General features: G+C 59.9%; 1 protein-coding gene across 3 annotated transcripts in view; it reads left to right on the plus strand.

Moving 5' to 3' along the window:
* Window positions 1–5,007: 5,007 nt before the first annotated feature.
* ARID3C (AT-rich interaction domain 3C) overlaps window positions 5,008–26,395 on the plus strand; it is a 104,730-nt gene continuing 83,342 nt past the window's right edge. For 2 of the 3 annotated variants that reach the window (XM_074995861.1, XM_074995862.1), the window contains exons 1-2: window positions 5,376–5,750; window positions 6,336–6,704. In XM_074995861.1, the coding sequence (XP_074851962.1) occupies window positions 5,724–5,750; window positions 6,336–6,704 (396 nt within the window). In that variant the 5' untranslated portion in view covers window positions 5,376–5,723. Of the gene's footprint in view, window positions 5,351–5,375; window positions 5,751–6,335; window positions 6,705–26,395 lie in introns of those variants that run through there. The other variant, XM_074995863.1, reaches the window with a different exon arrangement.

Genomic DNA, 26,395 nt, shown 5'->3' on the forward strand with positions numbered 1-26,395 from the left:
CTCCCTGCCGTGACACATTCTCGCGGCCTTTCACCCCGCCTCGCCCAGCGCCCTCAGCGATCCCGCCCACAAGCGCAAGCGAGGGCCCAGCAGACCTGGCTCCCGTTCTGTCAGCGCCACGCGGGGGGCGGCCGGCTTTGTGTGCTTTCACCCCGAGAACGGGCTTGTGAGCAGAACCCTTTCAGGCTGGGCGGCGTGTTCCCTTTTGGGTGCAAATGAAAATGTGGGTTGGGGTTTGAACTTTTGCAGGTTTTTCCTCTTTTCTTGGTTTTGTAAACCTTAGTTTTCTCTTTCCGGGCAGAGAAAGATGCCAGGGAGTTGGGGAGCGTTTTACAAGTGTGGGGGGAAGGGGGACACACTCTTTTAAAACTTCTGAAGTGAAAATTCTGGTTTTGTTTCAAATTTTTCCTTCCCCACCCCGCACCCCTTCCTGCCACCCCCCTGCTCTTCTGATTTGCCAGCCTTGATCACAATTTTTCTGATTTGTCAGCCTTCATAATTTTTGGACCTCTGTACTTTATATATTGAGTCTGCTCTGGTCTGGCTATGATCTGAAGAAGTGGGTCTGTCCCATGACAGCTCATCACCTCATAAATTATTTTGTTAGTCTTCAAAGTGCTACTTGACCGCTTTTTTGTTTTGAGAGAATACAGACTAACGCAGCTCTCTCTGTCACTGTTCCCCAGGAGAAAGCACCCTGGGCGTATTTTGGACAATACTGAGACATTCATTCCAGGTGTTTGCAGTCGTCGCAAAGTTGCTCAGCAGAGATGAGAAGGCTGAACGTAGCATATCCCGCTGTTCTCATGGCTGCAGGCATTACGGCCACATCCGGCGCCTATAGCTGCTGTGTTGTGGCAGGCCAGTGCTGCAGTTTGCAGGTCCGGAGAGGCTGTAGGGCTGATGGTTATCCATGCTGTATTGTCAGAAAGAGCCCAAGGGTGTAGGAGACACCAGAGAGCCTGAATGGCATGGGACAGGGAGACAGGTTCCTCCCACCAAACTCCCTGTGTGTCCTAGGCCCTATACTGCTCTGCAGGATACAAGCCCCTCTTATTGGACAGTATCATCCTGCAGTGGGGCCTTGCTGGGAACAATCTCCCACACTTCACTACTGACCCGCACACCCACACACACACACACCCACACACACACCCACCAATGTTCATGCACATTGACACTTGCACTCTCCCACATAACCATGTGCAACACACACACACTCTCTGCCCCTGGAAAAATCTCACTCAACAGTATGTCCTCACTAGGGTGGCCTTTCCTCTGTCAGCGTAAGAGCTCTGCAACACCCCAGAGGCACACGCGGGCTGGGGGGGCGTCACCTCCGCATTTCTGAGTGTCGGCAATCATTCAGCTTCAGCCCGGTGAGCCTAGCCCAGGGCATCTGATGCATGTACCAGCAGCCGGCCGTACATGCCCCGTCATGTCCAACTGGGGCGCTGAACTCCTGGCCTGATTTACAGGGCAGGGATGGGCTGCAAACAACAGATGCCTTTGGCTGTGACCCTCCTATGGCACAGAGTAGGTTACCAGATGCACAGTCTCTGAAGGCGGCATGGCTGGGTCTTTCTATCCAACCCCCAGGTGCCCGGGACGGCCAGCGCTCCTTGAGTGGGTGCTGTTGTAACTACAGAACTGTCCTCTCTCCCCTTGCAATCCCCTGCCTTGTTCACTATGCCGCTTCCAGCTCCTGCAGCAACCGAGGCGGAGTTGCCACATGGCCCTGCTTCCCCCAAAGGTGCATTGCAATGCCCGTGCACAAGAGGACTGCAGTGAGGGGCTGGGCCTGGCAGCCTCTCCAGGCGCAGGGGGAAGGAAGGCCCTGGGAAACAGACCTGTGCCCATCGCCCTGTGCAAGGGGCAGGGGGGTCTGAGAACTCAGGAGGGCTCCAAGCCCACGAACCCACCGTCAGCAGGAAGAGCAGCGATGGAAGAAGAGCCCAAAGTGGCAAACGGGGGTGGAGCCAGAGGCGTTCGGAGTCACCAGGGGAGGTTTCCAATGATGCCTTTGGAACGTGCTCAGCCCAGGGGAGTGCTGAAGGAAGGGGAACCCAAGGCTGGCAGCCTGCAGAGCACTGTCCTACCACACGAGGGCACTAGAAAAGGCCTGGCTTATTACACCCCCCCAGCCCTGTCAATCACCCCCTCAGCCTGTGCTAGTGATGGCAGGCCTGGGAGAGTTTTTGGGTGTGTCAGGAACGTGAAGCCCGGTGACTGGCACAGGCTGCAGGTGGCTACTCAGGAGTTCTGGGTCCTGGTTCCAGCTCTGCTGCTACCCTCTGCTGCCAGTTTGGGTGGGATGTGTTCCTGGATTATCTCATCATAGGACATAGCCTTCAAACCAAGTTTCATCTTTAATGCCCAGAGACGCCAGGGCAGTCCTGGAGGGTTGGCAACCCTAGCGTAACCCTCTCCAAGTCAGTCAGCATCCAGAACAGCCGCATTTAACCCACCTCACAGGGGCGTCGGCCAAGCCCACTGCAGCCCTTCACCGACAGGCCCTGCAGCCAGTGGGAGTCTTTCCAGAGACATGCATATGGCTGCTCCCCAGTGCCTGGAGTCTGAACTGCTAACCTATGTGTCCTAGACCCTCTACTCTTAGCTAAGCTCCTTTGTGAGCTCAGGTCCCTTAAGGGCACGAGCTTTGCCTGCTGGAGGGTCTGAGTTCTGGCCCTGGCCCCCCACCACCTTGCAAGTGCGTGTCAGGGGCAGGAGTGTGGGAGATAAGATGTCCCAAAGTCCTCCGCCACTAGGGATTTTCTCTAGTAACACAAGACAATTGCTTTTAGCTGCCTCTTCCAGTAACCCTAAGAACTGATCAGTGTGAGGAATGACGGAATGGATGACCCAGCCTGGCGTGTCCCTCCCCCCTCCCAAAGACAGACGTAGGGTGCTAGGGACAAGGGTAGAGGACATGGGCTGCTCTGGCTGTAAGGTGGGTGACTTGTGGAGGAGCCTGGCTGGGGAAGAAGAGGTGGGAACGGGGCTATCTGTTGCCCAACCAGCTGGGCTCAGGCCACGTGACAGGACAAAGAGAGGGGTCTGGAAGGCGCCGCATCCATTTCTCATGAAGCTTTGAAATAGGAAACCACCATAAGGAGCTCAAAGGGGACTGATCCTTACCTGAAACTCCCAGCGTGAGGTGCTCTTTATATGCCCTGGAATTCATATGGCCCAGGTAAACAGCAGAGTACATGCTAATGGCAGGGAGCCATTTAAGATTTGCCTAGAGTGTAATGCTGAGCGTTAGCACTAAGGGCTACTGATGAACGGCACAGACAGAAAGACTTGTGTGTTTGTGTGAGAGACACTGCCCTCTGCTGGATGGATGCAGATCAACTCAACTGTGTGTCATCGGCCTTATACTGCCAGCAGCTCTTGTTGAGTTTCCATTCACCTGCATGGTAGAATAATGTTAGAGCAGGATGTTCTAGTCTCACTGTTGGTGTGAAGTTCTAAGGTGCAGCAGAGTGACATCAATGCAGTTCCTAGGTGCCCATGGATTTGTTAACAGCGCTTGGTGTTTTGCTAGCCCCTTTCATCAGCTGTGCTGGTGATGTGAACAAAGGGGCTTCACCGAGCTGTCTGGTATTCTCAGAGCTGGGCTGGGCTCCCAGGGTTGGGAAGCAGCGTGAGCTGCCAGTCAGGGATGACTAGCACACGCTGCACAGCAGGGGAAGTCTGGACAGCCCCTGCCTGCTGCCTGCCTTGCACAGCTAGCACCATCAGACCAGGGTTCCCTGCAAGCTGAGCGTCCCCATTTCCAGGGAAAGCTGCCACCCAGTGAGAGACTTCCGAGAGCCCAGCAGTTCACCCTGGCCCCTCTTCTCTCGGAGGGACCCACCCCAAAGGGGGCTGGGTGGAAGCACGGCTCCTTACCCTTCCCTGTGCACTTCCCAGAGCTGCCTGCGTCTTCTGTGGCTGACTGCGTAACACTCCAGGTGCAGCAAAGACAGTGCGAACCAGTGGGTAGAGCAACAGACGAGGGCACAGGAACCCTGAGCTCTGGTTCTAGGTTGTCACGAGTCCCATCATATTGGTATTTGATTTCAGCAGGCTTGTACGCTAGGGCCACGTCCCCCCTTGGGTGAGTCACGTCACCTCTGAGCCTCAGTTTACCCATTTGATGATGATTATTGCTTTGGCTCCCCATATCTTCACAGGAAAGGGGCTAGACAAGCCAACGCGTGGCACCCTTATGCATACTGCAGGATCTGAGACCATGTTATGCACTTCGGTCTCCTGCATCGGAGAGAACCAAATAGATGACCTAAGGCGGCAAGATTCCCCAGCCCTATTTCTTTTGTGTGTGTGTGTGTGCGCGTGCGCAGGTACATTAAAATCTGCTGCAACCGCAAAAGGAGCAGGATACATAGCTGCACAGCTGGTGCCAGAGCAACATGTCCTTTCTCTTTCTCCATCAGGGCCGACATGGCCCTGCCTTCAGGAGAAACGTAGGTGCCGTCTGCAGCTCTTGGCAGTCGCACCCTGGTACGGCAGCGGGGACCATGTGCCAATGGCAGACCGGCAGCTAGCGAAGTCGGATTCTTCCAAGCTGTGTGAGACACGTAAATTCACAGGAGTGTAAAAAGTGCATGCGTGTGCGAGAGAGAGAAGGGTCCCTCACAGGAAAACCCCCTCAAAACATCCTGCAGCCCTCTGCCCAGCAAGCAGTGACCTTTAGGGCCAGGTTAAGGACAAAGCGGATGTCGCAGTGTGAGTTTCCTGGCTTTGTGGGGTTGGAACAGCTGGGAGCTGGCTTGTGTGATCTGCCATGGTTCCCTCTCCGACTCAGGAGCTGGACCTGTTCCTGGCTACCCCCAGCTGTTCACTTCTCCACCTGCTGCCCCTCACACGTAGGCTCTGCCAACCAGAGGAAGCGTCTTTGATCTCACAGTGCCGGGGGCCCTTCTGCTGCCTGTGCCAATGGCAGGAGGACTCACCCCAAGGCTTTGTGTGAATTGCAGCCATTTCCCGGCTGACTGGCAACCCTGGGGCTCGCAGATGAGTATCTCAGCCCTCCACTGGAACAGTGCTCCGGCTCAATGCACTTGTCATCAGGGAGCCGTTTCAATAACCTGCACGCACGTGTGCACATGTTCTTCCACACCAGTTCTTGCACACTCGTGGGCTGTCTAAGTCAGAAAGCCCCTTTACAGGGGCCTTGTATGGATGGCCCTGGAAAGGCAGCACACAGGCGCAGAGGGTGTTTCTAATCAGCACCCCAGCCTGCTCCCTGTTCACGCTGCACGAGGGTGACAATGCACGTGTGTGATTGCACGCGCACGTGTCTCGGCCCTAGGCTAGTGGCGCCCGGAGTGGAGCCCAGAAGCAGGTGAGCTGCACACCCTCCCTGGGCACGATTTCCCCTCCTGTGTGATCTCCCAGCAGCTTCCCCCGGTGGCTGTCAGCAAACCCTGCCCTCTGCATTCATCACTCCCTCGATGGGCGGTTAGCAAATGGGGAGCAGCCAGGCTGATCTGCCGGCCACTTGTTGCACAAGGCGGGGGGAGCCCTCCACCCTCGGATCGCCTGGCCACGCGGCAGCATGAAGGGGAGACCCCTGCCCGGCTGAGCAGCGCTCTCCATGCCGGCCGGGGGCGGCAGGGCAGCGCAGCGCCGGAGGGGTGACCCCCAGCCCCCCAGCCCGGGGCCCTCGCGCTCGGGCCTCCCCAGCTCGGGCCCCGCGGCCGCGGGAGAAGAGGCGCATGGTTGAGAACACGCCGGCGGCTTTGGTGAGCGCGTCCCCCGGGGCCGGGGGCATTTTCACGGCTTCTCACACAACGCCCCCGGGCGGGGGCGTCGCTGGGCTTTTGCGGGGTGGCGACACCAGGTCAAACGCCCTGACCCCCGCCCGGCCGGGTGTGGTGTTCGGTGCAGAGCCGGGGGTGCACGTGGCCCCCCCCTGGCCCCCCCCGGCCGGGTGTGGTGTTCGGTGCAGAGCCGGGGGTGCACGTGGCCCCCCCCTGCCCCCCCCGGCCGGGTGTGGTGTTCGGTGCAGAGCCGGGGGGTGCACGTGGCCCCTCCCTGGAGCCCCCCGGCCGGGTGTGGTGTTCGGTGCAGAGCCGGGGGTGCACGTGGCCCCTCCCTGACTCCCCCGGCCGGGGTCCCCGCGCCCCGGCCCCTGCCCGTGTAAGTGCTGCCGCTCCCTGCCCTGGGGTCCCCGCCCGGGATGCTGTGGGGGTGGGGGGCTCCGGCTGCAAACTTTCCGCCCGGGGGCAGAGCTGGAGCCGGCGGCGAAGTTCCGCGAGAGCCGCGCCCCGGCGGGGAGCGAGGGGGACGCGCCGACCCGGCCCCGCTCACCGCCCTGTCTCCCGCAGGCTGCGCTCCCCGGCCCGGCCCCGGGCGGCGGCGGGCTCCGGCTGGAGGCGGTGATGGAGACGCTGCAGCGGCAGCAGGCGGCGCGGCTGGCCCGGGGCGAGGAGTGGCCGGAGCCGGGCCCGGGGCAGCCGCGCTCGGCGGGGGGCGGCCGCGTCCTGCCGCTGGCGCGCTGCGGTCTGGGCCCCCGGGGCCGCCCGGGCAGCTCCCCGCCGGGGCCCGGCGCCCCGCAGCGCCCGCGGGCGGAGGACGCGCCGCGGGAAGAGGCGCGGGCGGCCCGGTACCCGGAGCCCGCCCGCTCGCCGAGCCCGCCCCAGCCCCAGCCCCAGCCCCAGCCCCACGAGTGGACCTACGAGGAGCAGTTCAAGCAGGTAAGAGCCCCCCGCGGCGCCCCCCGAGTCCCGCCCCCAAGGGCTGTTCCCTCACCCCCGTCTCGGTACCCCCCAAGTCCTGCCCCCAACGGCTGTTCCCTCACCCCTGTCTCGGTACCCCCCAACAGCCCCCCGCGGCGACCCCCGAGTCCCACACCCAAGGGCTGTTCCCTCACCCCCCTCTCAGAACCCCCCAACAGCCCCCCGCATCCCACACCCAACGGCTGTTCCCTCACCCCGTCTCGGTACCCCCCAAGTCCTGCCCCCAATGGCTGTTCCCTCACCCCCGTCTCGGTACCCCCCAACAGCCCCCCGCAGCGCCCCCCGAGTCCCACACCCAACGGCTGTTCCCTCACCCCCGTCTCAGTACCCCCCAACAGCCCCCCTGTGGTGCCCTCCGGGTCCTGCCCCCAACGGCTGTTCCCTCACCCTCATCTTGGTACCCCCCCGAACAGTCCCCCGAAGCCAGAGCCCCCAACTCCCACCCCCAATGGCTGCTCCCCTGTCATGTCTCAGTACACCACAGAAAATCCCCCCCAGGAGCCAGCGTTCCCCACTCTCCCCGTTACACCCACCCCAGTAGTGGTCCCCCACCCCTCCTGGCCCAGCACCCCCCTCTCAACAACTGTCCCTGTGTCTCCCCGTCCCAGCACCCCACCCCAACAGCCTTCCTCTGGAGGCCAGCACCCCCTCCTCCCAATGCCCTGCACCCCTGTATCTTTTCCCAGACCCCATATTAACAACCTGCTCTGAACAGGCTTCCTTGGGAGACAGTGCCCCCCAGGTTCCTGCACCCCAATAGCTGTTCCAGCACCCCCCCAGAATAGCCTTCCCCCTGGGATCCAGCACCCCCAGCCTCACCCTAATTCCCTGCACCTCAATAACTGTTCCAGTACACTAGTATCTGTACCCCACCCTGAACAGCCTTCCCACGGGATCTAGCACCCCCAGACTCACCCCAGTTCCCTGCACCTCAACAGCTGTTCCTGTACCTCCAGACACCCTCCTGCCCTGGGAGCCCCACCCCAACAACCTTGCCCTGGGAGCCCCATGCCCCCGGCCTCACCTCCAGTTCTCTGCATCACAACAGCTGTCCCTGTGTCCCCTTCCCCCCGGCAGCTAGCTCCACATCCCCCAGCCTGCTTCCATGCCCTCACCCTGCCCCCTGCCACTACCTCCCCTCATCTCGAGAGTTCTCCCCATGTCCCTCAGGCTGCCCTGATTCTCCCCCCCACCAGTAACTTCCCCCGTCCCTTAGCAGTGCCCCTCCCCTGCTCCTGCTGGATCCCCACGGCACCATCCACCCCAGTATCCAACACCACCAGCCCTCTCCTGTCTGCCCTAAAGCCAACCTCCAAACAGCCCCAGAGTGCATGGCACAGCCCTCCCTCAGCCTCCCCAGCTAGCCCATTCTACCCAGATCCTCGGGGGTGTACCCTCCAGTAGCCCTCCTGCCCCTGGGTATCCCGCCGCCATGCCCCAGGACCTGCCCCAGCAGTGACACACCACCGCTGCCTCTTCCTTCCTCCACCACTCACCTCCTCCCGCTGCCCTGCAGGTGTGGGGGCAGCCCACTGCAGAGGGAAGTTCCCCCCACCATGCCCCAGGCAGGGGCCCTTCGCTGGGGTGGGCAGGGGTTGTGGACCAGCCCCCTCCGACTGACTGTCATGGAAAGGGGTGGCTGGGGACTTGTTTGGCGGTGTAAGGCTGGAGGAATAAGCTGGCTGCCTGAGTCCGCAGGGTCTCGCCGCATGCAGAGGTGGTTCCTGTTCCCCTGCGGTTCACATGGGCGGGTAGTGACAGGAGCTTTGCCCACTGGAGACCTCGGCCATCCAGCTGGTTAGACGACTCGGGGCTGGTCCCTGTAACTCACCCCTGCCCAAGGAGGCCTTCCTCCTGGTGCAAGCGCTCCAGGGTCAGAGCCCTCCTGCGCTGTGCGCTGCTGTCTTCAGCCCCAAACGCCCCTGGCTTAGCCCACCAGGAGCACTGCAAACCCTCTGGCTTGTTCAGCAGCGCCTGTTCTGGGCGAATTGTCCTTAGGCCTATTGTTCTCCAGGCGGGACAGAGCCAGTGCTTTGATTCCGCACGCGGCCGCCGCTGTTAACTTCTGGGGGAATACAGAATTAGCATGTCTGTTACCTGCCACTGGCTGTGCAGCCAGGGCAAAGCTGCAGCCCTCCCAGGGCTCCTGGCTCAGGCAAGTGGTTACAACTGTGGGCAAACCCCTGAGCTTGCAGTACGGAGAGAAGGGCGACCGGGGGGGGGCCCTGAGAGCCCACAGATTGGCCTCAGGGTTGTGCAATGAACGCCAACGCCGCACAAAAAGCCGCCTTTGAACGTTGCACCCGTGGAGGCAGGAGTGCCGAAGCTGCTGCCCTCCCCGGGGCTGATAGGTCTGGGGCCGGCCCTGCCTGTGTGGGTGGCCAGACGGCAGCAGGTTGCAGAGCGGGCTGAGTGCTTCAGGGAGGATTACGTACCTGAGTGGCGGCTGCGGGATCGGGCCCGGGGGTGAGGAGAGATGTGGGCGGTGTCGCGGCCGGCTCCTGCTGGCTGTCCTGCCCTCGGAGGGCTTGTCCCCAGCACGGCCGCTGCTCACCTGCAGAACCCTGCGAGGACACGTGCCCTGTGGAAAAAGGAAGTAGAGTCAGGCGGGAGCTGCCATGCACTGCCTTATTTATCTAGAGGCCATGGAGCAGGGCTGTGCGTGGGAGATGCCGCAGATAAGGAGATGGAGGGGGCAGATAAGGGAGTCTGGTTGCTTGACAGACCCCTGCAGATGGCAGCCGGGGGAGCAACACCAGGTGTACTTGGCTCTCCAAGTCACGCCTGGCCAGGGCTGCCCTGCACTGTGTGCTGAGCACCCAACAGGTTTGTAGCTGAACGGCTGGTGTTGGAGGCACCCAGGTCTGTCGGTGCCCAGAGGCTGCGGCTGGGGTGGGGCTGTAGGAGGGGGTTCAGTGGAAAGCCACTGACCTGGGCACCAGCGGAGCGAAGTGAGGGCTCGGCTCCCAGGCGTGGGGAGGCAGATGTCACTTAATGTAGCCTGAGAGCTGGGAAGGGGCAGGCCAGGAGATGACTGCAGGTGTCTGTTTACCGCGTGCACCCAGCTGTGGGCAGGTTAGCAGAGAGGCGAGGGGAAGGGGCTCCTGAACCGAATCCAGCCTCCTTTGTCTCAGACGCAACCGCGGCTGTCCTCACAGCTCACGAGGGGCACACTGATACCCTGCGCTGAGCTGGTGGCAGGAGGCAGGAGGTGCGCCAGCAGCCGGCAGGCTGATCGTCCTGCTCCTGGTCAGGCTGCCTGGCAGAACGTGGGGAAGGGGCAGGTCTCCAGTGGCAAATATGGAGTCGGGGCCCTCGCCTTTCCCTTTTCACACGCCCCTGTGCTGCGCCGTATACACCTGTGTGTGCTGCTGTGTGGCCCTTGCCATGTCCCCTGGACCCATGTCTTAGTGCGCAGGTGTGAGATCTGCACCACACAGCTGTGTCCCTTCCTAGGTCCCAGGGCCAAAAGAACCCCTGTGCTCGTCTAGTCTAGACCCCTCTGTAACAGAGACCAGAAGTTGCCCCAAAATAATTCCTTTGGAGCTAGAACAGGGAGAGACTAGGGAAACCTTCAGAGGCCTTTTCCATTGTGTAGCTGTCCTTTCAGCCTTGACTCAAATTCTGGCAATCAGAGCGCCAGGGCCCCAATCCTGATGGCAGCAGAAATATGATGAACCCAAGGAGCAGGAGTAGGGTCTGGAACCGAGTTCTGGTGTCTACCCATACCTAGTAACAGCAACGAAGGGTCCTGTGGCACCTTATAGACTAACAGAAAAGTTTTGAGCATGAGCTTTCGTGAGCACAGACTCACTTCATCAGATGCTGGTCTGATGAAGTGAGTCTGTGCTCACGAAAGCTCATGCTCAAAACTTTTCTGTTAGTCTGTAAGGTGCCACAGGACCCTTCGTTGCTGTTACAGATCCAGACTAACTCGGCTACCCCTCCGATACTTTACCCATACCTAGAAGGTTGTTACAAGGAGCAGGGAGGCCAGGACCAGCAGCAATGGGCCTAACCTGCAGCCAGGGAGGTTTCGGTTGGATATTAGGAAGAAGTTCCTACCTGTCAGGGTGGTCAAACACTGGAATAAATTGCCTGGGGAGGTTGTGGAATCTCCATCCCTGGAGCTATTTAAGAGCCTGTTAGACAGACACCTCTCAGGGATGGTCTAGATGGTGCCTGGCCCTGCGGTGAGGACAGGAGTCAATGACCTCTCAAGGTCCCTTCCTGTCCTAGTGTTCTATGATTCCGTGAAAGCTCATCACCTACTAAATAAATGTGTTCGTTTCTAAGGTGCTGCAGAACTGCTTGTGTTTTGTGAAGCTACAGGCTAACCCTGCTACCCTCGAGCGTATTAGAGTAATCCCTGTTTGTAAAGGAGGGGGACCTCTCCCACCCCATTGCCTTTCACTGTGGGAGCTTGGCTTCCGGGGCAGGCTGTGGATTTTGTGCTAACTTTGCAATGCTGTTCTTATACGCAGCCGAGGTAGAGCGGGAGGTGGGGGAAGGTCTTTGCGGTGAGGCTGCAGGCGGGGTGGGAGTGTGTGGGTGTGTCGGCAGAGCACTATTACAAAGCCAAGCCCCAGGGCCAGAGCAGCCAGGACCAGCTCTGCACAGCCGCGGAAGGGCACCCTGCTGACCTTTCTGTTTGCGAATTGCACAATCACTCGCTGGTTTCGAGTGCAGGAACTGGCCAAACTAGAAACAGATTCACTCCACAGGTGCCTGTCATGGGCCAGGTATGCGAGCAGGCGGCATTCACAGGCTGCCCGAACCCAGTAACCACGCGCACGCTGCCTGCGGGCTATTTCTGGGCAGGGATCTGCAGAGAGAGGCCCCTGGAGTGGACTGGGTGGGTGTGAGCGATGGATTGAATTGCCTGGCTGGTGTGCAAGGCTTGCATTACATACAGAGAAAGGCTGACAGCCCAGACCGGGGGCTGTCCCAGGCTACTCCAAGACAGAGAGAGAGAGAGAAAGAGAGAGCATTTGTGCTACCCAGGGATATCATCCCAGCACGCTGATCCCTGGATCTCAATGGTCAACCCTCGCTGAACGTATTACCACATGAGAGTCTTTCTTTCTTTCTTTCTTCTGGACTCTGATCAGCAGACGAGCCATGGGAGTCCCTCTGGCTATTTGTAACCCACCCCAACCCACCCCATGTGTCTGTCCTGGGTGCCCAACACCAACACAGTAAGACTGGCATCTGATCCGGCCAGTGCATTCTGCCAGGGAAGGCAAGCTTTCCCTCAGCATCGCCCCTCCTGCGTCGTCTTCAAAGAGCGCGGGAATCAAACATTCTCCTCAGAAGGTTTAATGCCGAAAGTGTTGCAGTAGCTTTGGGTCGATTTGTGAACGGGGCTGAAAGCTGCAGCGCACAGCGGCAGGCGAGGGTTAATCGGAAAGCCGTGGTTGCGCAGCGTGGTTGAGGGAAGGCTGCAGAAGTAGGGTGATCATCCATCCCGTTTTTCCCGGGACGGTCCCATATTTAAGCTGTCTCACAGGTGCCCTGACTTTTTTAAGAATATGGGCAAATTGTCCCGTATTTTGCAAGGCTCCTGTCCCCCAGCACCCTGCGTCTTGGGCCCCACTGTGGGGCAGCTGCTCAGTTCCCCAGTGCCCTGTGCCTCAGGGTGTCAGATCCTGCTGCCAGGGAGCTCCTCCGCAGGGTGGCTGCCCCATTCCCTGGCATGGCTTTGGGGTAGCTGCCTCGTTGCCTGGCACCGCGTGCCTCAGGGAGGCAGCTGCCACTGCAGGGGAGCTCCTCATTGGGCCAGCTGCAGTTCCTGGCGCCTGGCACTTCTGGGCAGCAGCACCTGCTGCGGGTGAGTCCTGATGTGGGGTGGCTGCCCCGTTCCCTGGTGTCCCCCTCCGGAAGGCTGCAGAGCCACCATCCGCGGTGCCACACCGTGGGGCAGCAGCCCCCATCACTCAGGAGCCCTGACATGGGACAATGGCTCCAATGTCCCGTATTTGCCATGGGACAATGCGGGCACTTCTATAGAGCAATAGCCACTTAACTGTAGGTATTGTTTTAATTGTTGTCTGGTTTTGGTACAATAAGGCAGTGTATGTATGGTTCAGATCCAGGCTGAGGCAACTTCGTGTTATATTGAATGTTTGTAATGCCTAGATAATGGATTGCCACTGAACTCGCTTAACTCCAAGCAGTTTTACCAGGTGTGCTGCATTTCACATAGGGAAACGTGCATGGTCCCCCTAAGATATAAGCACATCCCTCCTGCCCCCCAGCACATGCGCTGTGTCACGCGACTGGCTTTTTATATGGGCCTGGAAGCCATTTTAATGCCCAATGTGGCTCTTGGCCCCAAATATAGTGCTGGGGCACCATGAAAAGTGTCTCAGGAAAGCTAGCGATGCCCTGAATCGATGTACGCTGCTTATATGTCTGTATCACGCTTGTATGTAAAGTGACAGGTTTTAGAAACGTCTCAGTGCTGAGGTCCGCAAAGGGAGGTGGGGCTCCACCCCAGCCAGGATAATAGACAGAGCAAAGGCTCAGATGGCCAACACCCAGTTTGTGATGTTGGGGTTTTCCTACTGGGACTGCAGTGAATGGAGACACAGGACAGTGACCCACCTGGTCAGGTGCTAAGCCAAGGCCTATGGAGAAGAAGGGAATTTTTCCTCTGCATATGAAAAGCCATAAGATGGGCCCTGGCAGGGACATTCTTTGTGCTTCAGTCCTCATGAGTTAAGCCTGTCTGGACTGGGGGCCCAGCCCTCAAAGGGATGATGTGGATTTAGCAGTGTCCAGCTTGGCTCTTTTGTTTCGTGGTCTCCAAGGGTCCATGTCTCAGTACGTGGATCCGAGCGGGACGGATCTACAATGCTCCAGTGACTGAATATGTAACCTGAAATGAACTTTTAGAGACTTCCAAGAATCAGCAAATAACATGGCTGGCCTGTATCCGTAGCTATGGCTGATGCGTGTAAACTATTTCTTTAGCAGTTCTCCTCTCTAACCCTGGTCTTTCTTTTTTATTAATAAATCTTTACATACTTAGATCTAGAGAATTGGTGAGCGTGTTGTTTGGATAAGATCCATGTATATATTGACTGGGGGCTGGGGCTGGACCCTTTGGGGTCTAGAAGAATCTGTGTGGTGTTGGGTGAAACTGGTTTAATAACCACTCACCTTAGTTGGGGGTTGTCGGTCTGGGCTGGTACGGCAGCTGGGAGGTCTGTGGGTTTGCTTGCGTGGCTCTGGCTGGCCAGTGGGGCTGGCAGAGGTGCTGTGGGGGCTGGCTGGATTTGCCTTAGTGAGAAGGAGATCCCAGCCTGGGGCTGTGAGTGGCCCGGATTTTAAGCACAGGGACCCTGGATTGATTTCTCTAGCTGTGCTCAGAAGCCCCGTCCTATCACATGCTGGTACCTGGTTGTTCGCTGGCTCAGATGCTGGGCTTTGGGAGCCTCCCATAAACGCAGTGTTCCTCCGGTGCCGTGGCTGCCCTGAGAACACTGGTGTTGGGCCTGTGTGGTTAGCTTGTGCTGGGTGTCTGAACTACGATGTGGTCTCCTGCCTTCTAGGTAGGCTCATGCTCTGACCTTAGATAAGAGCCCTAATACTGCTGCAGCTGTCGAGGAGGATCCAGAATGTGCTCTGCTTCCTTCTCAGTCTGTCCAGGGTCCCTTTTATTCCCCTGGGAGCATGGGAGAGAAGCTCCCCTGGGTGTCTCTTGAGTCCCCTTCCCTTTCCCTCACAGGCCTTGGTCAGGCACCCCGCCTGAGAGCCACCCTCGGGGCAGGAGGTTGGAGGCTCTTCAAGGGAAGGAGATCCCTCTCTTGGCTCCGCGCTGTGGAAGGCTAAATGTGCTTCCTCGGAAGGAGTGGTCCTGGATGGGGCTGCCAGCTTTCTAACTGCACAGGGCCAAACATCCTTGCCCCGCTCCTTCCCCATTGCCCCGCCCCGGCTCGCCTCGGCTTAGTGCAGTTCTTTCTCACTTGCTGTATTTGCAGGGCTGGGCCGGGCTCGGGGTGCAGGGTGAAGAGGGCTCAGACTGGTGGTGCAGGCTCTGGGGTGGGGCTGGAGAGGAGGGATTTGGGGTGCAGGGGAGACTCCAGGTTTGGAGGGCTGGGGCAGAGGTTGGGGTGCAGTCTTACCTTGGGCAGCTCCTGCTCAGTGGTGCTGGCAAGTCCCTGCCTGATGTGGCACTGCACTGCACCCAGAAGCAGACAGCAGGTCCAGCGCCCAGGCGGTGGCCGTAAGGACTCAGGAGACTCCGCACGCTGCTCTTGCCACAGGCACCGCCCCAGCAGCTCCCATTGGCTGGGCACCAGCCCTTTGCGACTTGCAGCAAAAATGACCCAGAGAGAGGTCAGTTCAGCGGGGGGAAGCTCTGTCATGGCTTGTGAGACTTGTGGGCCTCGCCTGATCCCGTGTCCTGCCCTGGGAGGCTGTGGTGGCCACTCATAGCTGGCACGTTCCCTGGTTTGCTGACACCACGACTGCTGTCTCAGGCCAGGGGGTCTGTACTAGGTCTGCTGGGGGAGGGGGTCAGGGGGTACTAGGTTACAGTGGGGCAGTGGGGTCTATATTAGATCTGCTGGGGGGACACTGGGGGCGGGGGGTGTATACTAGATAGGGGCAGTGCTGGGAGGCCAGGGGGTACTAGATCTGTGGGGACACTGGGGGCAGGGGGTGCATACTGGATTGGGGGCAGTGTGGGGGGGTCAGGAGGTACTAGCTCTGCTGGGAGGACACTGGGGGCAGAGGGGCACATAGTAGATTGGGGAGGCAGTGCTGGGAAGGTCAGGGCATGAGAATCATGGGGACAGTGCCTTTGGCACCCAGACGATAACGCCCGTGTTCAGCAGAAACCAGTCCTCTCCCTGGCCTTCCTCGTTCTGCCTTGGGTGCAGGCTTGGGCTGGGGCAAGCACAGCAGAGCCCAGACCCCTGCTCTTGCTGGTGCTTGAAGGCAGATCTCCTGAGAGCATTAAGCAGCGTTTAAAAACTAGCGACTCCCCTGCCTTTTGGGGCGGCGAAGGGAGGGCTGGTTCTGTGGCCCAGCCAGCCCTGGTGCCTCGCCGAGGTCCCCAGTGGGCTTGTCAGTCGCCTTGGCGGTTTGGGGGCTGTCGGCATCTGTTCCCCACCTAGCGGAGCGAAACCACCAACCCCTCCTTGAGCCAAGGTGGGCGGAGCGTGGCAGGAGGTGGGACAGGAGGTATAAAAGGCAGGTCCAGGAGCTCAGCCTCCAGATGCCTGTCCCAAGGTGGACAATGCTGCTGACCTCTAGGAAGTCCAGCCTGCCAGGACCACGGACAGACCCCGACCCAGCGGAGCTGCCGACGCTGACGGAGGTTCCGGCCCCCAGCGACTCGGCGGAAGTGCAGCTGAGCGAGCCCGGTTCCAAGGGGCTTAGGAGCATTCCCAAAGCCAGCAGACACCCCCGCCAGGCCCCGGGTGCCCGGTTACCTTCCTCAGTGCTGAGCGCTCGGGAAGGAAGTGAGGCTCCTGTGTCAGGCCAGCCTTGGGTGACCAGGCTGGCCCCTCGTGAGGGGGCGGGCGATGCCCGCTGGGCTCCATCGCCCCCTTCTCTGAAGTGGTGGGGGCTGAGCACCGTTTAGCTGCTTCATCCTCTGCTGGTTGTTCATGTCACTGTGGCGCGGCTGGGCACTGCTGTCCCCCCACTGTGCCTGTACCCCGCCAGGGACAGCGGCTGGCCCCAGGTCACGCAGAGGGGCTGGGTCAGAGTGGGGCTGACCCAGAGCCCTGGCCCAAGCGCCCTGTCAGAGCTAGTCGCTGGCCTGGCTCCCAGTCCCGCTGTGCCACCCCCTCTTCCGTTCCTTCCCCGCCCCAGAGGAGTTGTTATGTGCTGGTAAGGTGCCAGTTGCTCCTCGCTGGGGGTGGGGTCCTGTCGCCCAGGACTCACCAGGGCTTTACCAGCAGCAGAGAGGAGGGGAGCCAGGGGTGTGCGTGTGTGGGGGGCGGGGCGCGTTTCACCCGTCAGGTAGCCCCTGGGCCACCTGCTGTGCCCCAGCCTGTGGCGTGGTGGGACTGTTGGTGCAGTGGGGTTCCGGGTCATGGCCGGGTTTCTGGTTGTGCTGGCTGTATCACAAATCTATCAAATCGTAAGAACACAAGAACGGCCAGACTGGGTCAGACCATAGGCCCATCAAGCCCTGTGTCCTTTCTTCCGACAGTGGCCAACGCCAGGTGATCAATTCCCTGTCGCCCATTTCCAGCCCTTGCAAACAGAGGCCAGGGGCACCGTCCATGCCCATCCTGGCTCATAGCCATTGATCGACCTGTCCCCCGTGGATTTATCTAGTTCTCTTTTAAACTCTGTTATAGTCTTGGTCTTCACAACATTCTCCAGCAAGGAGTTCCACAGGTTAACTGTGTTGCGTGAAAAAATATTTCCTATTTATATCAGAGAGGCAGCCGTGTTAGTCTGTAGCTTCGAGAACAACAAGAAGTCTTGTGGCACCTTGTAGACTAACAGATATTTTGGAGCATAAGCTTTCGTGGGCAAAGACCCGCTTCATCAGATGTTCGTTTTAAACCTGCTGCCTATTAATTTCATTTGGTGTCCCCTAGTTCTTGTGTTGTGAGAAGGAGTAAATAAAAAATGCCTTTTTTCTCCACACCAGTCATGATTTTATAGCCCTCTATCCTATCTCCCCTTAATTGTCTTTTTTCTAAGCTAAAAAGTCCTAGTCTCGTTAATCTTTCCTCATATGGCAGACGGTCCATATCCTTAATCATTTTTGTTGCCCTTTTCTGAACCTTTTCCAATTCCAATGTCTCTTTTTTGAGGGGGGCAACCACATCTGTGGACAGTATTCCAGATGTGGACATACTATGGATTTATAGAAAGGGAATAAGACATTTTCTGTCTTATTATCTGTTCCTTTCTTAATGATTCCCAACATTTTGTATGTTTAGTTGGGATTGTATTTTCCCAAGTGCATTACTTGGCATTTATCAACATTGAATTTCACCTGCCATTTTGTTGCCCAATCACCCAATTTATTAAGATCCTTTTGTAGCTCTTCACAGTCTGCTTGGGACTTAACTCTTTGGAGCAGTTTTGTGTCATCTGCAAATTTTACCACCTCCCTGTTTATCCCTTTTTCCCAACCATTTATAAATATGTTGAATAGGACCGGTCCCAGCACAGACCCCTGGGGGACGCCACTATTCACCTCTCTCCGTTTTGAGTCTCCCTGCTAGGAAATCAAAGGTAATGCCTGTCAGTCCCCAAAGTACCTAAACTCCCCTTCCAGGACCTGCCGGCTCCGTTCCATGGTGAAGGGAGGGGCAGGACTCCTGGGTTCCCTCCCAGCTCAGTGAGCAAGAGCGAATTGCGATGTGACCCCTGATTTCTGGTGTCTCCGTTTTTGGGCACTCAGCTGAAGAGAGGATGGCCGGAGTCTCCGATGTGCTGGGTAGCTGCAGAGCTAACTGACCTCAGTTAATGAGATCAGAGGCTGAGGCGCCCCAGCAGCTATTGCCCGAGAGCCTGGCTGCTCTGGCTACAGGAGCCGGGGGTGGGCTGCCGTGCGACCCTCCGCTAGCCAAGGAGCAGCATTTTGCTTTTCCTGTCTGCTCCCATGGCAGAGCTCTTTCCGGCCCTGGGAGGTGCTGCTGCTGCGGACTGAAGTGTTGTTCTCAGTGCCAAACACTAGTTCTGTGCACATTGGACCGTCACCCCGTGGAACGTGCTGCCGGGGGATGTTGCGAAGGCCAGAAGTAGAACAAGGTTCAAAAAAGCACTCGTTAAGTTCCTGGAGGGCAGGCCCCCCAAGGGTGATGAGCCTGGCTGGGCAGGGACACGCCCCTGAACCATGGGGGTCCCTAAACTCTGACTGCCGGACGCTGGGGCCGAATCACACCCAATAGCTCTGTTCTGTTTATTCCCTTTGAAGCATCAGGTGGCGGCTGCCGTCTGGGACAGGATCCTGGGCTACTGTCTGACCCAGCCTGGCCATTCGTCGATCCCCCTGTTACAGACATGGCCTGCGGCTGCATCCTCTCTGTGCACAAATATAAGCAGCAGGGTAGAATCTATAGGCGGTGGAGGACTGTGCCGTTGGAGCTCCTTGGCCAGCTTAGCTCACGGGCATGGCCACTTCTACCTCCTGCCATGGGCTGGCACACCGAGTTTCAGACGGATCTGGCGCTGTGCTGTTCACACTGTGCTTTTCCCGTCATTGTTCTTGGTTTCGTTCAGCGATCGCAGTTTTTGATCTGGGAATTTCCTTCGCTTTAGAAAGTTGTTTTTCAAACTGCAGTGAACGAGGGCGACAGCTTTATTTGCTTGTTGAATAGATTGTGGTTTTTCTCTAGTTCTAGCAGGGCTGCAGAGACAGCTCACGTTACCCAGCGTGACACAAAACTGCAGCATCCTGGTCCTGTAAGCCCCAGGCGCAGTCCATCACCGCCTGAGACTCCCAGGAGTTTGGCTGTCAAAGTTCCCAAGCCCTGGGCTGGAGCCATAGTGTTTGTGCTCTGAGGTGGGCAGCCTGATGCAGCTGACCGTCTCGTGTGCATGGGGGCTTCCGATGGGCGCCCACCAGACCGTTGAAGTTTACAGCGGCTGTGGGAAAATCAAAGTCATCATGCGCAGCTCCTCTGCCTTGATTAGAAGTAACCTGAGCGCCTCATCGCGGAGCTGGGGTCAGAGGCGACGTCGTTGGGTTGACGTTGCGCTTTCTGGAAGCGAGCTGCAGCTCTTGCGTGACAGGCAGGGCCTCCCGTTTCACGAGAGCGGAGCTGCCTGCCTGCGGGTGGGCCGCGCAGGGTTTGAGCAGATGGAGGACTTTGGGGGAACGTTGCGACGGCAGGACGCATCGGAGGAGCAGCTTTGGGGTTGATTCTGCACTCCCCCAAAGCCTGCGTCCTGCCAGTGGGACCCTGGGCCAGGGCGTGAGTCTCAGGGAAGGATGGAAAGGCAGGGGAGGGGAGGGGAGGGGATGTTCGGAACGCCTGGGTTGCCCTGAAATTGGCTTCGCAGGCAGATGCTGCTGTGTGAAGTGGGGCTGTGTGGCTTAGTGGGGTGGGGAGACAGAGGAAGGAACATCTGACAGTGACGCCCTCCCTCCCCCTGCACAGTGGGCCGGGCTCCCCCCAAGCCCAAGGAAGTCCCTGCTTTGCCGTGGGGCCCATTCCGACCGAGCCCAGAGGCGGGGGGGCAGGGGTGGGCCCTCTGGCTGCACTGCAGGTTCTGCCCGGGGTTTAGTGAGCAGCTCTGGCGGCACGTGTGATCCTCACATTCTGGTCAGCCGCTGCCCTGCCAGACCCAGGAGAGACCCTCCGGCGGCGCTCCAGGATCTTGCGCCTGCAAACCCACCAGTGGCAGCTCCCGAGTGCTCGTGTGCTCCCAGTGCCTGGCTTTCATGGGCAAAGCTTATGCTCCAAAAGATCTGTTAGTCTGTAAGGTGCCACAGGACTTCTTGTTGTATCAGTGCTTTGTTATTAGTGAGAGTTACTCAGCAGAGTGCCTCACAGCCCAGGGGGCCCTGCGGTGCCTGTAGGACTCCACTTCTTGTCTTATGCATGGCTTACACATTTCATGCATTGCCGAGAAGCGGCCACCTCTGGGGTGGAGCGCAGCAGCTGTAACCGCACACAGCAACACAACTGCACGGGTGGGCAGTGCTGAGGAAGTCGGTATCCGGTGAAGACAGCAGAGGTAGATGGCATGTGGAGACCCAGGTGCCACCCGGCCAGGACACCAGAGCGAACGCACACACCCTCAGGGAAAGCCCCAAGAGACACACGGCGAGGGGAGCAGTGCAGCTGGCTTTCCTTGGATAAGAGCACTGCTTCGCTCTGCCCAGGCTCTCGGCACACCCTCCCCCCGCAGAATGTAGCGCCCCCTCCCAGCATCAACTGTGCACTGCCCTGTGCTCCAGGGAGGTGGGTTTGGCCTGCAGGCTGCCCCTTGCTCCCAGCAGGAGTCATGGGGGCCAGCTGGCTGGTCTAATGATGGAGCTGGACAAGTTTATGAAGAGGATTCATGTCCGGGGTGGCCTGTGATGTCGGGGCCGCCCACCTGAGCCTATGTTCTGCGGTCTGACTGTGCAGAAAGGAGCAGTCCCAGGAGACGTGGCAGAGCTTTGAATGGGCTAGAGGAGGCATCGTAGCCTGGCGGTGGGCAGCCGGTGGCACGTGGCTCTAAGACGCGGCGTACCGTATTTCAAAGAAGGCTCCCTGGGGCCAGGAGCCGTTGGGAATGGGTGGAGCTCGTCTGGGGGTCGTGGAGACAGCCAGAGCAGAAGGGTCCAAGCTGTTCTGGTGACTTTTCTCTTCAGTCGTCATCATCATTATCAATAACCGTGGGCTCAGCGCCCGTTGGTGTCTGATGCCTCTCTCACTACTTCCTTCCATCTTTCCCTGTCCAGTGCAGAGGGGCTTAGTTTCTGTAGACTGGCTCCACACCAATCTACTGCATCTTCTATCCATTCTCTGTGGAATCTGCCTCTCCTATTCGAACTGCCCATTATGCCGAATACCAGGGTCTTGATTTTTCATTCGTCGTTCATTCTGCAAATATGTCCAAATAGTTGTAGCTTCCGTTTTATAACCTTCTGCAGCAGGTTCTCTTTTGGCTGTATCTTCCTGTATAATTCCTCACTGGTGACCTTCTGCATCCATCCGATTCTCAGAATCTTTCTATAACAGCTCCTTTCGAACGCCAATGTTCTTCTTTTCGAATCTTTCATTATCGCCCACGTCTCACATCTGTACACCACGCTGCTGAATACCCACATTTTCAAGACGCCCAGCTTTGTTCTTGAGCTAATCGCTTTGCTTTTCCAGATCTTATCCATCGCCTTCAAACTCGCTCTTGCTTTCGCTGTTCTAGTCGCTTGGAGGAATCGCTTCATTTCTGGCCAACGTTAAGAGACTTGAGCGCAAAGCACGCTTAGGAAAACGTTGCATGGTGGTGGCAGGGCGGAGGGAACACCTGCTTCCATCCTCCCGGACAGGGAAAAGGGAGCGGCCCCTGTTGAATAGGTATTTCTGTGAAAATTGGTTTGGACCTTTTTCATCAATTTAATAATCCTGCCCAGGTTTCCTTCGGGGTTTCGGCTTGGTGCCCCAGCAGTTCCTGCGCACAGCTGAGTGGCTGGTGCCGACTGCTGTCCAAGACAGGCTGGGCCCTGGTTCTGATCCGTTTGATGTGCTCGGCACCGCACAGCTCCGGACTCCTGGCTCTGTGCTCTGGCCTTGGTGGTTTCCTCCCTCCAGTCTGTGCACAGAGCTCCTGGCAGCAAGGCAGGGAGTTCAGATGGGCTCTTTGCTTACCAGGCTCAGCGGGGCCCTGGGATAGCAAAGCAGCACGCAGCCCCGCTGTAACCCTGGGGCCTGGGTGTGACCGGGGCAGCCCCGCCGTAACCCTGGGGCCTGGGTGTGACCGGGGCAGCCCCGCCGTAACCCTGGGGCCTGGGTGTGACCGGGGCAGCCCCGCCGTAACCCTGGGGCCTGGGTGTGACCGGGGCAGCCCCGCCGTAACCCTGGGGCCTGGGTGTGAACGGGGCAGCCCCCCCCGTAACCCTGGGGTCTGGGCGTGACCGGGGCAGCCCCGCCGTAACCCTGGGGCCTGGGTGTGACCGGGGCAGCCCCGCCGTAACCCTGGGGTCTGGGTGTGAACGGGGCAGCCCTGCCGTAACCCTGAGGTCTGGGCGTGACTGGGGCAGCCCCGCCATAACCCCACAGAAACCAGCAGATGTCTGGGTCTGAACAGGGTTCTTTGCAGCTCCTGACCCCCAGGTGGGAGCCGAGCTGGGCGCCCTGCCGGGGGGCGTCCTACTGGGGGGCGTCCTGCGAGAGGCCTGGCAGAGGAAGAGGAGGGTGAAGGCCCCGAATGGGCCTTGCAGTGTCGGTTTCCGGTGGGTGGGTCTGGGACAGGCTGGGGGTTAATCCCGGGACGTTGGCTGTGGTGTCACTCTCCCGTACCCCTGTGTAAAGGAAGTGGGGGGAGCTCCCAGGGGAAGGCGAAGGAGGGGCCCAGCCGGCTATTGACTCTGTAAACACTCCAGCTTTGCCTTGAGTTAAATCAGCAAGGGGGAGGAGGCGGCACCGTAACCCTTCCCCTGCCAGATGGGAGACGGGAACCAGCCACAGAGCTGGGACTTGTACCTCCCCCAGGCGCCGGCGCAGCTTCCCACAGGAAGGGGAGATGGCCTCAGCGCTCGGGGCGGGGTGGGAAAGGGCCCTGGACCCCAGGAATGGGGCTGCACAGTCCCTGTGCCAGGAGTCTCTCCAAAGAGCTCTGCCTGGCCAGGGGGCCTGGCTGAGCTGGGGGAGGACACCCCCATTGGGCTGCTTGGAGATGTGTGTCTGGGACCCCCGTGACTCTGCTCTGCGCCTTCACTGGGACTGATCCCCCTGCCGGGGCTGGAAACCAGGTGGTTAGTGCCCAAGTGCCCTCTGCCAGCTCCATCCTGGGCCTCCACCCAGCCAGCTCCTCCCGAGGGGGGAAGATCTGGACAGCGCAGCCAAGCCTGGGGCTGCCCAGGGCCTCGCTGGCTAGAACTCCACTCGGAGCAAGCCAGCCAAGTGCCCTGCCTGGGGACGAAGTGGGCACTGGCCTACCCCCAGCAGGCGGCCCCTGGGGTCTCAGTGAGACAGGCCGGAAGGGCCCATTGTGTTGTGTCTGAGACCTGCCGCCAAAGAACCCTGGGGCAGGTGGATTAGAACCCCATGGTCCTGAGCTGGAAATGGTCAGCTCCGGAGCAGGGCCCCCCAGTTAATTACACTCACCCGAGAGCTGCACCTGCTTTCTGGCTGCATTTCCCAGCTTCTCTTCGTAAGCTGCCGTGTTAGGTATCCTGGCTCGGCAGAAGAGCCCCCGGTTCAGTATTTGCTGCCCCATGGCACTTGTAGGTCACCCCCCAACCTTCTCTTTGCTAGGCTACATAGCCCAAGCTCCAGGGGCCTGTCCTTAGGATGCCTCGTTTCCCACCAGCTTGCCTCTGAGCCCTCCGCCCTTTCTCAGCATCCATCTGGAGTTGTGGGCCCCAGAGCAGGACGCTGCCCAGGGCCAGACGCAGGGTGAAATAACCGCTCTGCTCCGACCCGAGAGTCCCCTGTTCCTGGATCGCAGGATTGCTTTTGGCCATGGCCTGCATGCTGGGAGTTCAGGGTCAGCTGCTTATTTACCAGGACCACCAGTGCTTTTCAGGGTCACCTCTTGTTAGGGTAGAGGTTCCAGCAGCGTTCCCTGGAAGCGGAGCGCTTGGGTGGCCGCCCAGGAGAGATTCAGGTACTAACCAGCTGGCAGCATGTGGTTTTATGGGTGGTGCACAGCCATACATGGGTCTGTGCACTCAACAAAAATTATTCCACCCATGGATGAGAAAATTAGAGGGAGTGCTGGTCCCCAGTCTATTACTTTGCTGCGAGGTCTGTGGCCGTGCGTTTGCCCCTGTGAAAACACTTGTTTTCTTGGGCCGAGCTCACCAAGCCATTGCTGGCTCTGTCAGTGCCCTGCCCTCTGGATTAGTTCCCACATCTTCTGCCTGTGTCACCCCCAGTTCAGCGATCGGAGTGTTGAATAGGGCCAGGCCCAGGACCGATCCCTGAAGGACCCCCTGCAGGGACAGATGGGAACAAGAGCCACTAGGTCTGGTGAGGAGCTGGCGTGGGGAAGACGTGCCCCAGAAATCGCAGGCTGTAGCTGGTCGTGCCGAGGCAGTGACCCCAGCTCTGAGAGCAGCGTCCGTATGCATCCAGGTCCTTCTGAGCCAGTGGCTCCCAACCTGCTGCCCAAAGCCAGCTGATGCTTCAGCCCCGGAAAGTTTTGGGACCCTCCCACTTTCTGCCTCCCCACCAGAAGGGGGTGGAGCCCCTCGGAGTGAGAGCCCAATCCCAGGCACCTATGCTCTGTGCCCTGGGGTCTCTGCTCCCCTCCACGGGCTCTGTGCACCGGTCAGAGCGCAGCCCTCCTGGCTCCCAGCCCTGGCACTCCAGGAGATGTGCCACTCAGCTTTCCCCAGCGAGGTGGGGAGATCGACCCCTCTCCGCTCCGGAGCTCTGCCCCTGTGGCAGCGGAACACAGCAGGGCTTGCAGCTTGTTGCTGGCCACCAGGCTGGCTGGCAGCAGGAGGGGAGCGTGGCCTGCCACTGTGGGCCCTTGCCCAGCTGGGCGGGGATAGTCAGCACGCTGGGCCCCGGCCAATCCCACTGGTTTGTTTCATCTCACTCTTAGGCTATGAGCCGGCCCTGCCTGGCCGCCGGGCTGCCCGTGGTGTGTGCTGATCGTTGGTCTCGGAGAATGGGCATGTCTGCCAGTGCCCCACGCAGCTACGGGGGCGGCTGAAGGCGCCGCAGCGCGGGCGGGGGGGTCGTTCCCACGCAGCCACAGGGGCGCCCGGAGACGCCGCAGCGCGGATGGGGGGTCGTTCCCACGCAGCCACAGGGGCAGCTGCAGACGCCGCAGCGCGGATGGGGGGTCGTTCCCACGCAGCCAGGCGGGCAGCTGAAGGTGCCGCAGCGCGAGTGGGGGGGTCGTTCCCACGCAGCCAGGCGGGCGGCTGAAGGTGCCGCAGCGCGGGCGGGGGGGGTCGTTCCCACGCAGCCACAGGGGCGGCTGCAGACGCCGCAGCGCGGGCGGGGGGGGTCGTTCCCACGCAGCCACAGGGGCGGCTGCAGACGCCGCAGCGCGGGCGGGGGGGTCGTTCCCACGCAGCCAGGCGGGCAGCTGGAGACGCCGCAGCGCGGATGGGGGGTCGTTCCCACGCAGCCAGGCGGGCGGCTGAAGGTGCCGCAGCGCGAGTGGGGGGGTCGTTCCCACGCAGCCAGGCGGGCGGCTGAAGGTGCCGCAGCGCGGGCGGGGGGGGGTCGTTCCCACGCAGCCACAGGGGCGGCTGCAGACGCCGCAGCGCGGGCGGGGGGGTCGTTCCCACGCAGCCAGGCGGGCGGCCGGAGACGCCGCAGCGCGGATGGGGGGGGTCGTTCCCACGCAGCCAGGCGGGCGGCTGAAGGCGCCGCAGCACGGGCGGGGGGGGTCGTTCCCACGCAGCCAGGCGGGCAGCCGGAGACGCCGCAGCGCGGATGGGGGGGTCGTTCCCACGCAGCCAGGTGGGCGGCCGGAGACGCCGCAGCGCGGGCGGGGGGGTCGTTCCCACGGAGCCAGGAGGGCGGCCGGAGACGCTGTAGCTGGCCAGCGCCCGGGGGAGCTGGTTTCCCTGCAAGGGCTCGGGGGAAGTTGCTGAGTGCGGTCCCCAAACCAGTCGTCTCAGTGAAGCCCGTTGCTGGCGACATCAGGCACCAGGGCCCTCACTTGCAGCCGGAGAGCCCAGACCTTTGGGTCCTGGCCTCGTACAGAGCAGGCTGGCTCTGGGCGTTGGGGAGAGGCTGGGTTGGGGAGATGACGCCTGGCCCCATTGGGCCTCCCCAGTGTCCTGCAATCCCCTCTTGAGATTTCAGGCCTGCCGGCTCTCTGGCCAAAACCAGCAGGGCAGCACATGGGGCCAGCGATTCATCCAAACGCCGATTCGTCCTGCACTCCCACCCCTCGCACGGACGGGCAAAGTGCAGTGGGAGGCTGGAGAACATGCCCGCAGCCACCCGGGGCAGTATGGGCAGAACCCAGGAGTCCTCAGGATCAGGCCCCCACCCTCTAACCCCTAGGCCCCACTCCGCTCCCAGAGCCAGAAGCAGAACCCA

The sequence above is a fragment of the Carettochelys insculpta genome, chromosome 5, assembly GCF_033958435.1.
Source record: "Carettochelys insculpta isolate YL-2023 chromosome 5, ASM3395843v1, whole genome shotgun sequence".
Taxonomy (NCBI): domain Eukaryota; kingdom Metazoa; phylum Chordata; order Testudines; family Carettochelyidae; genus Carettochelys; species Carettochelys insculpta.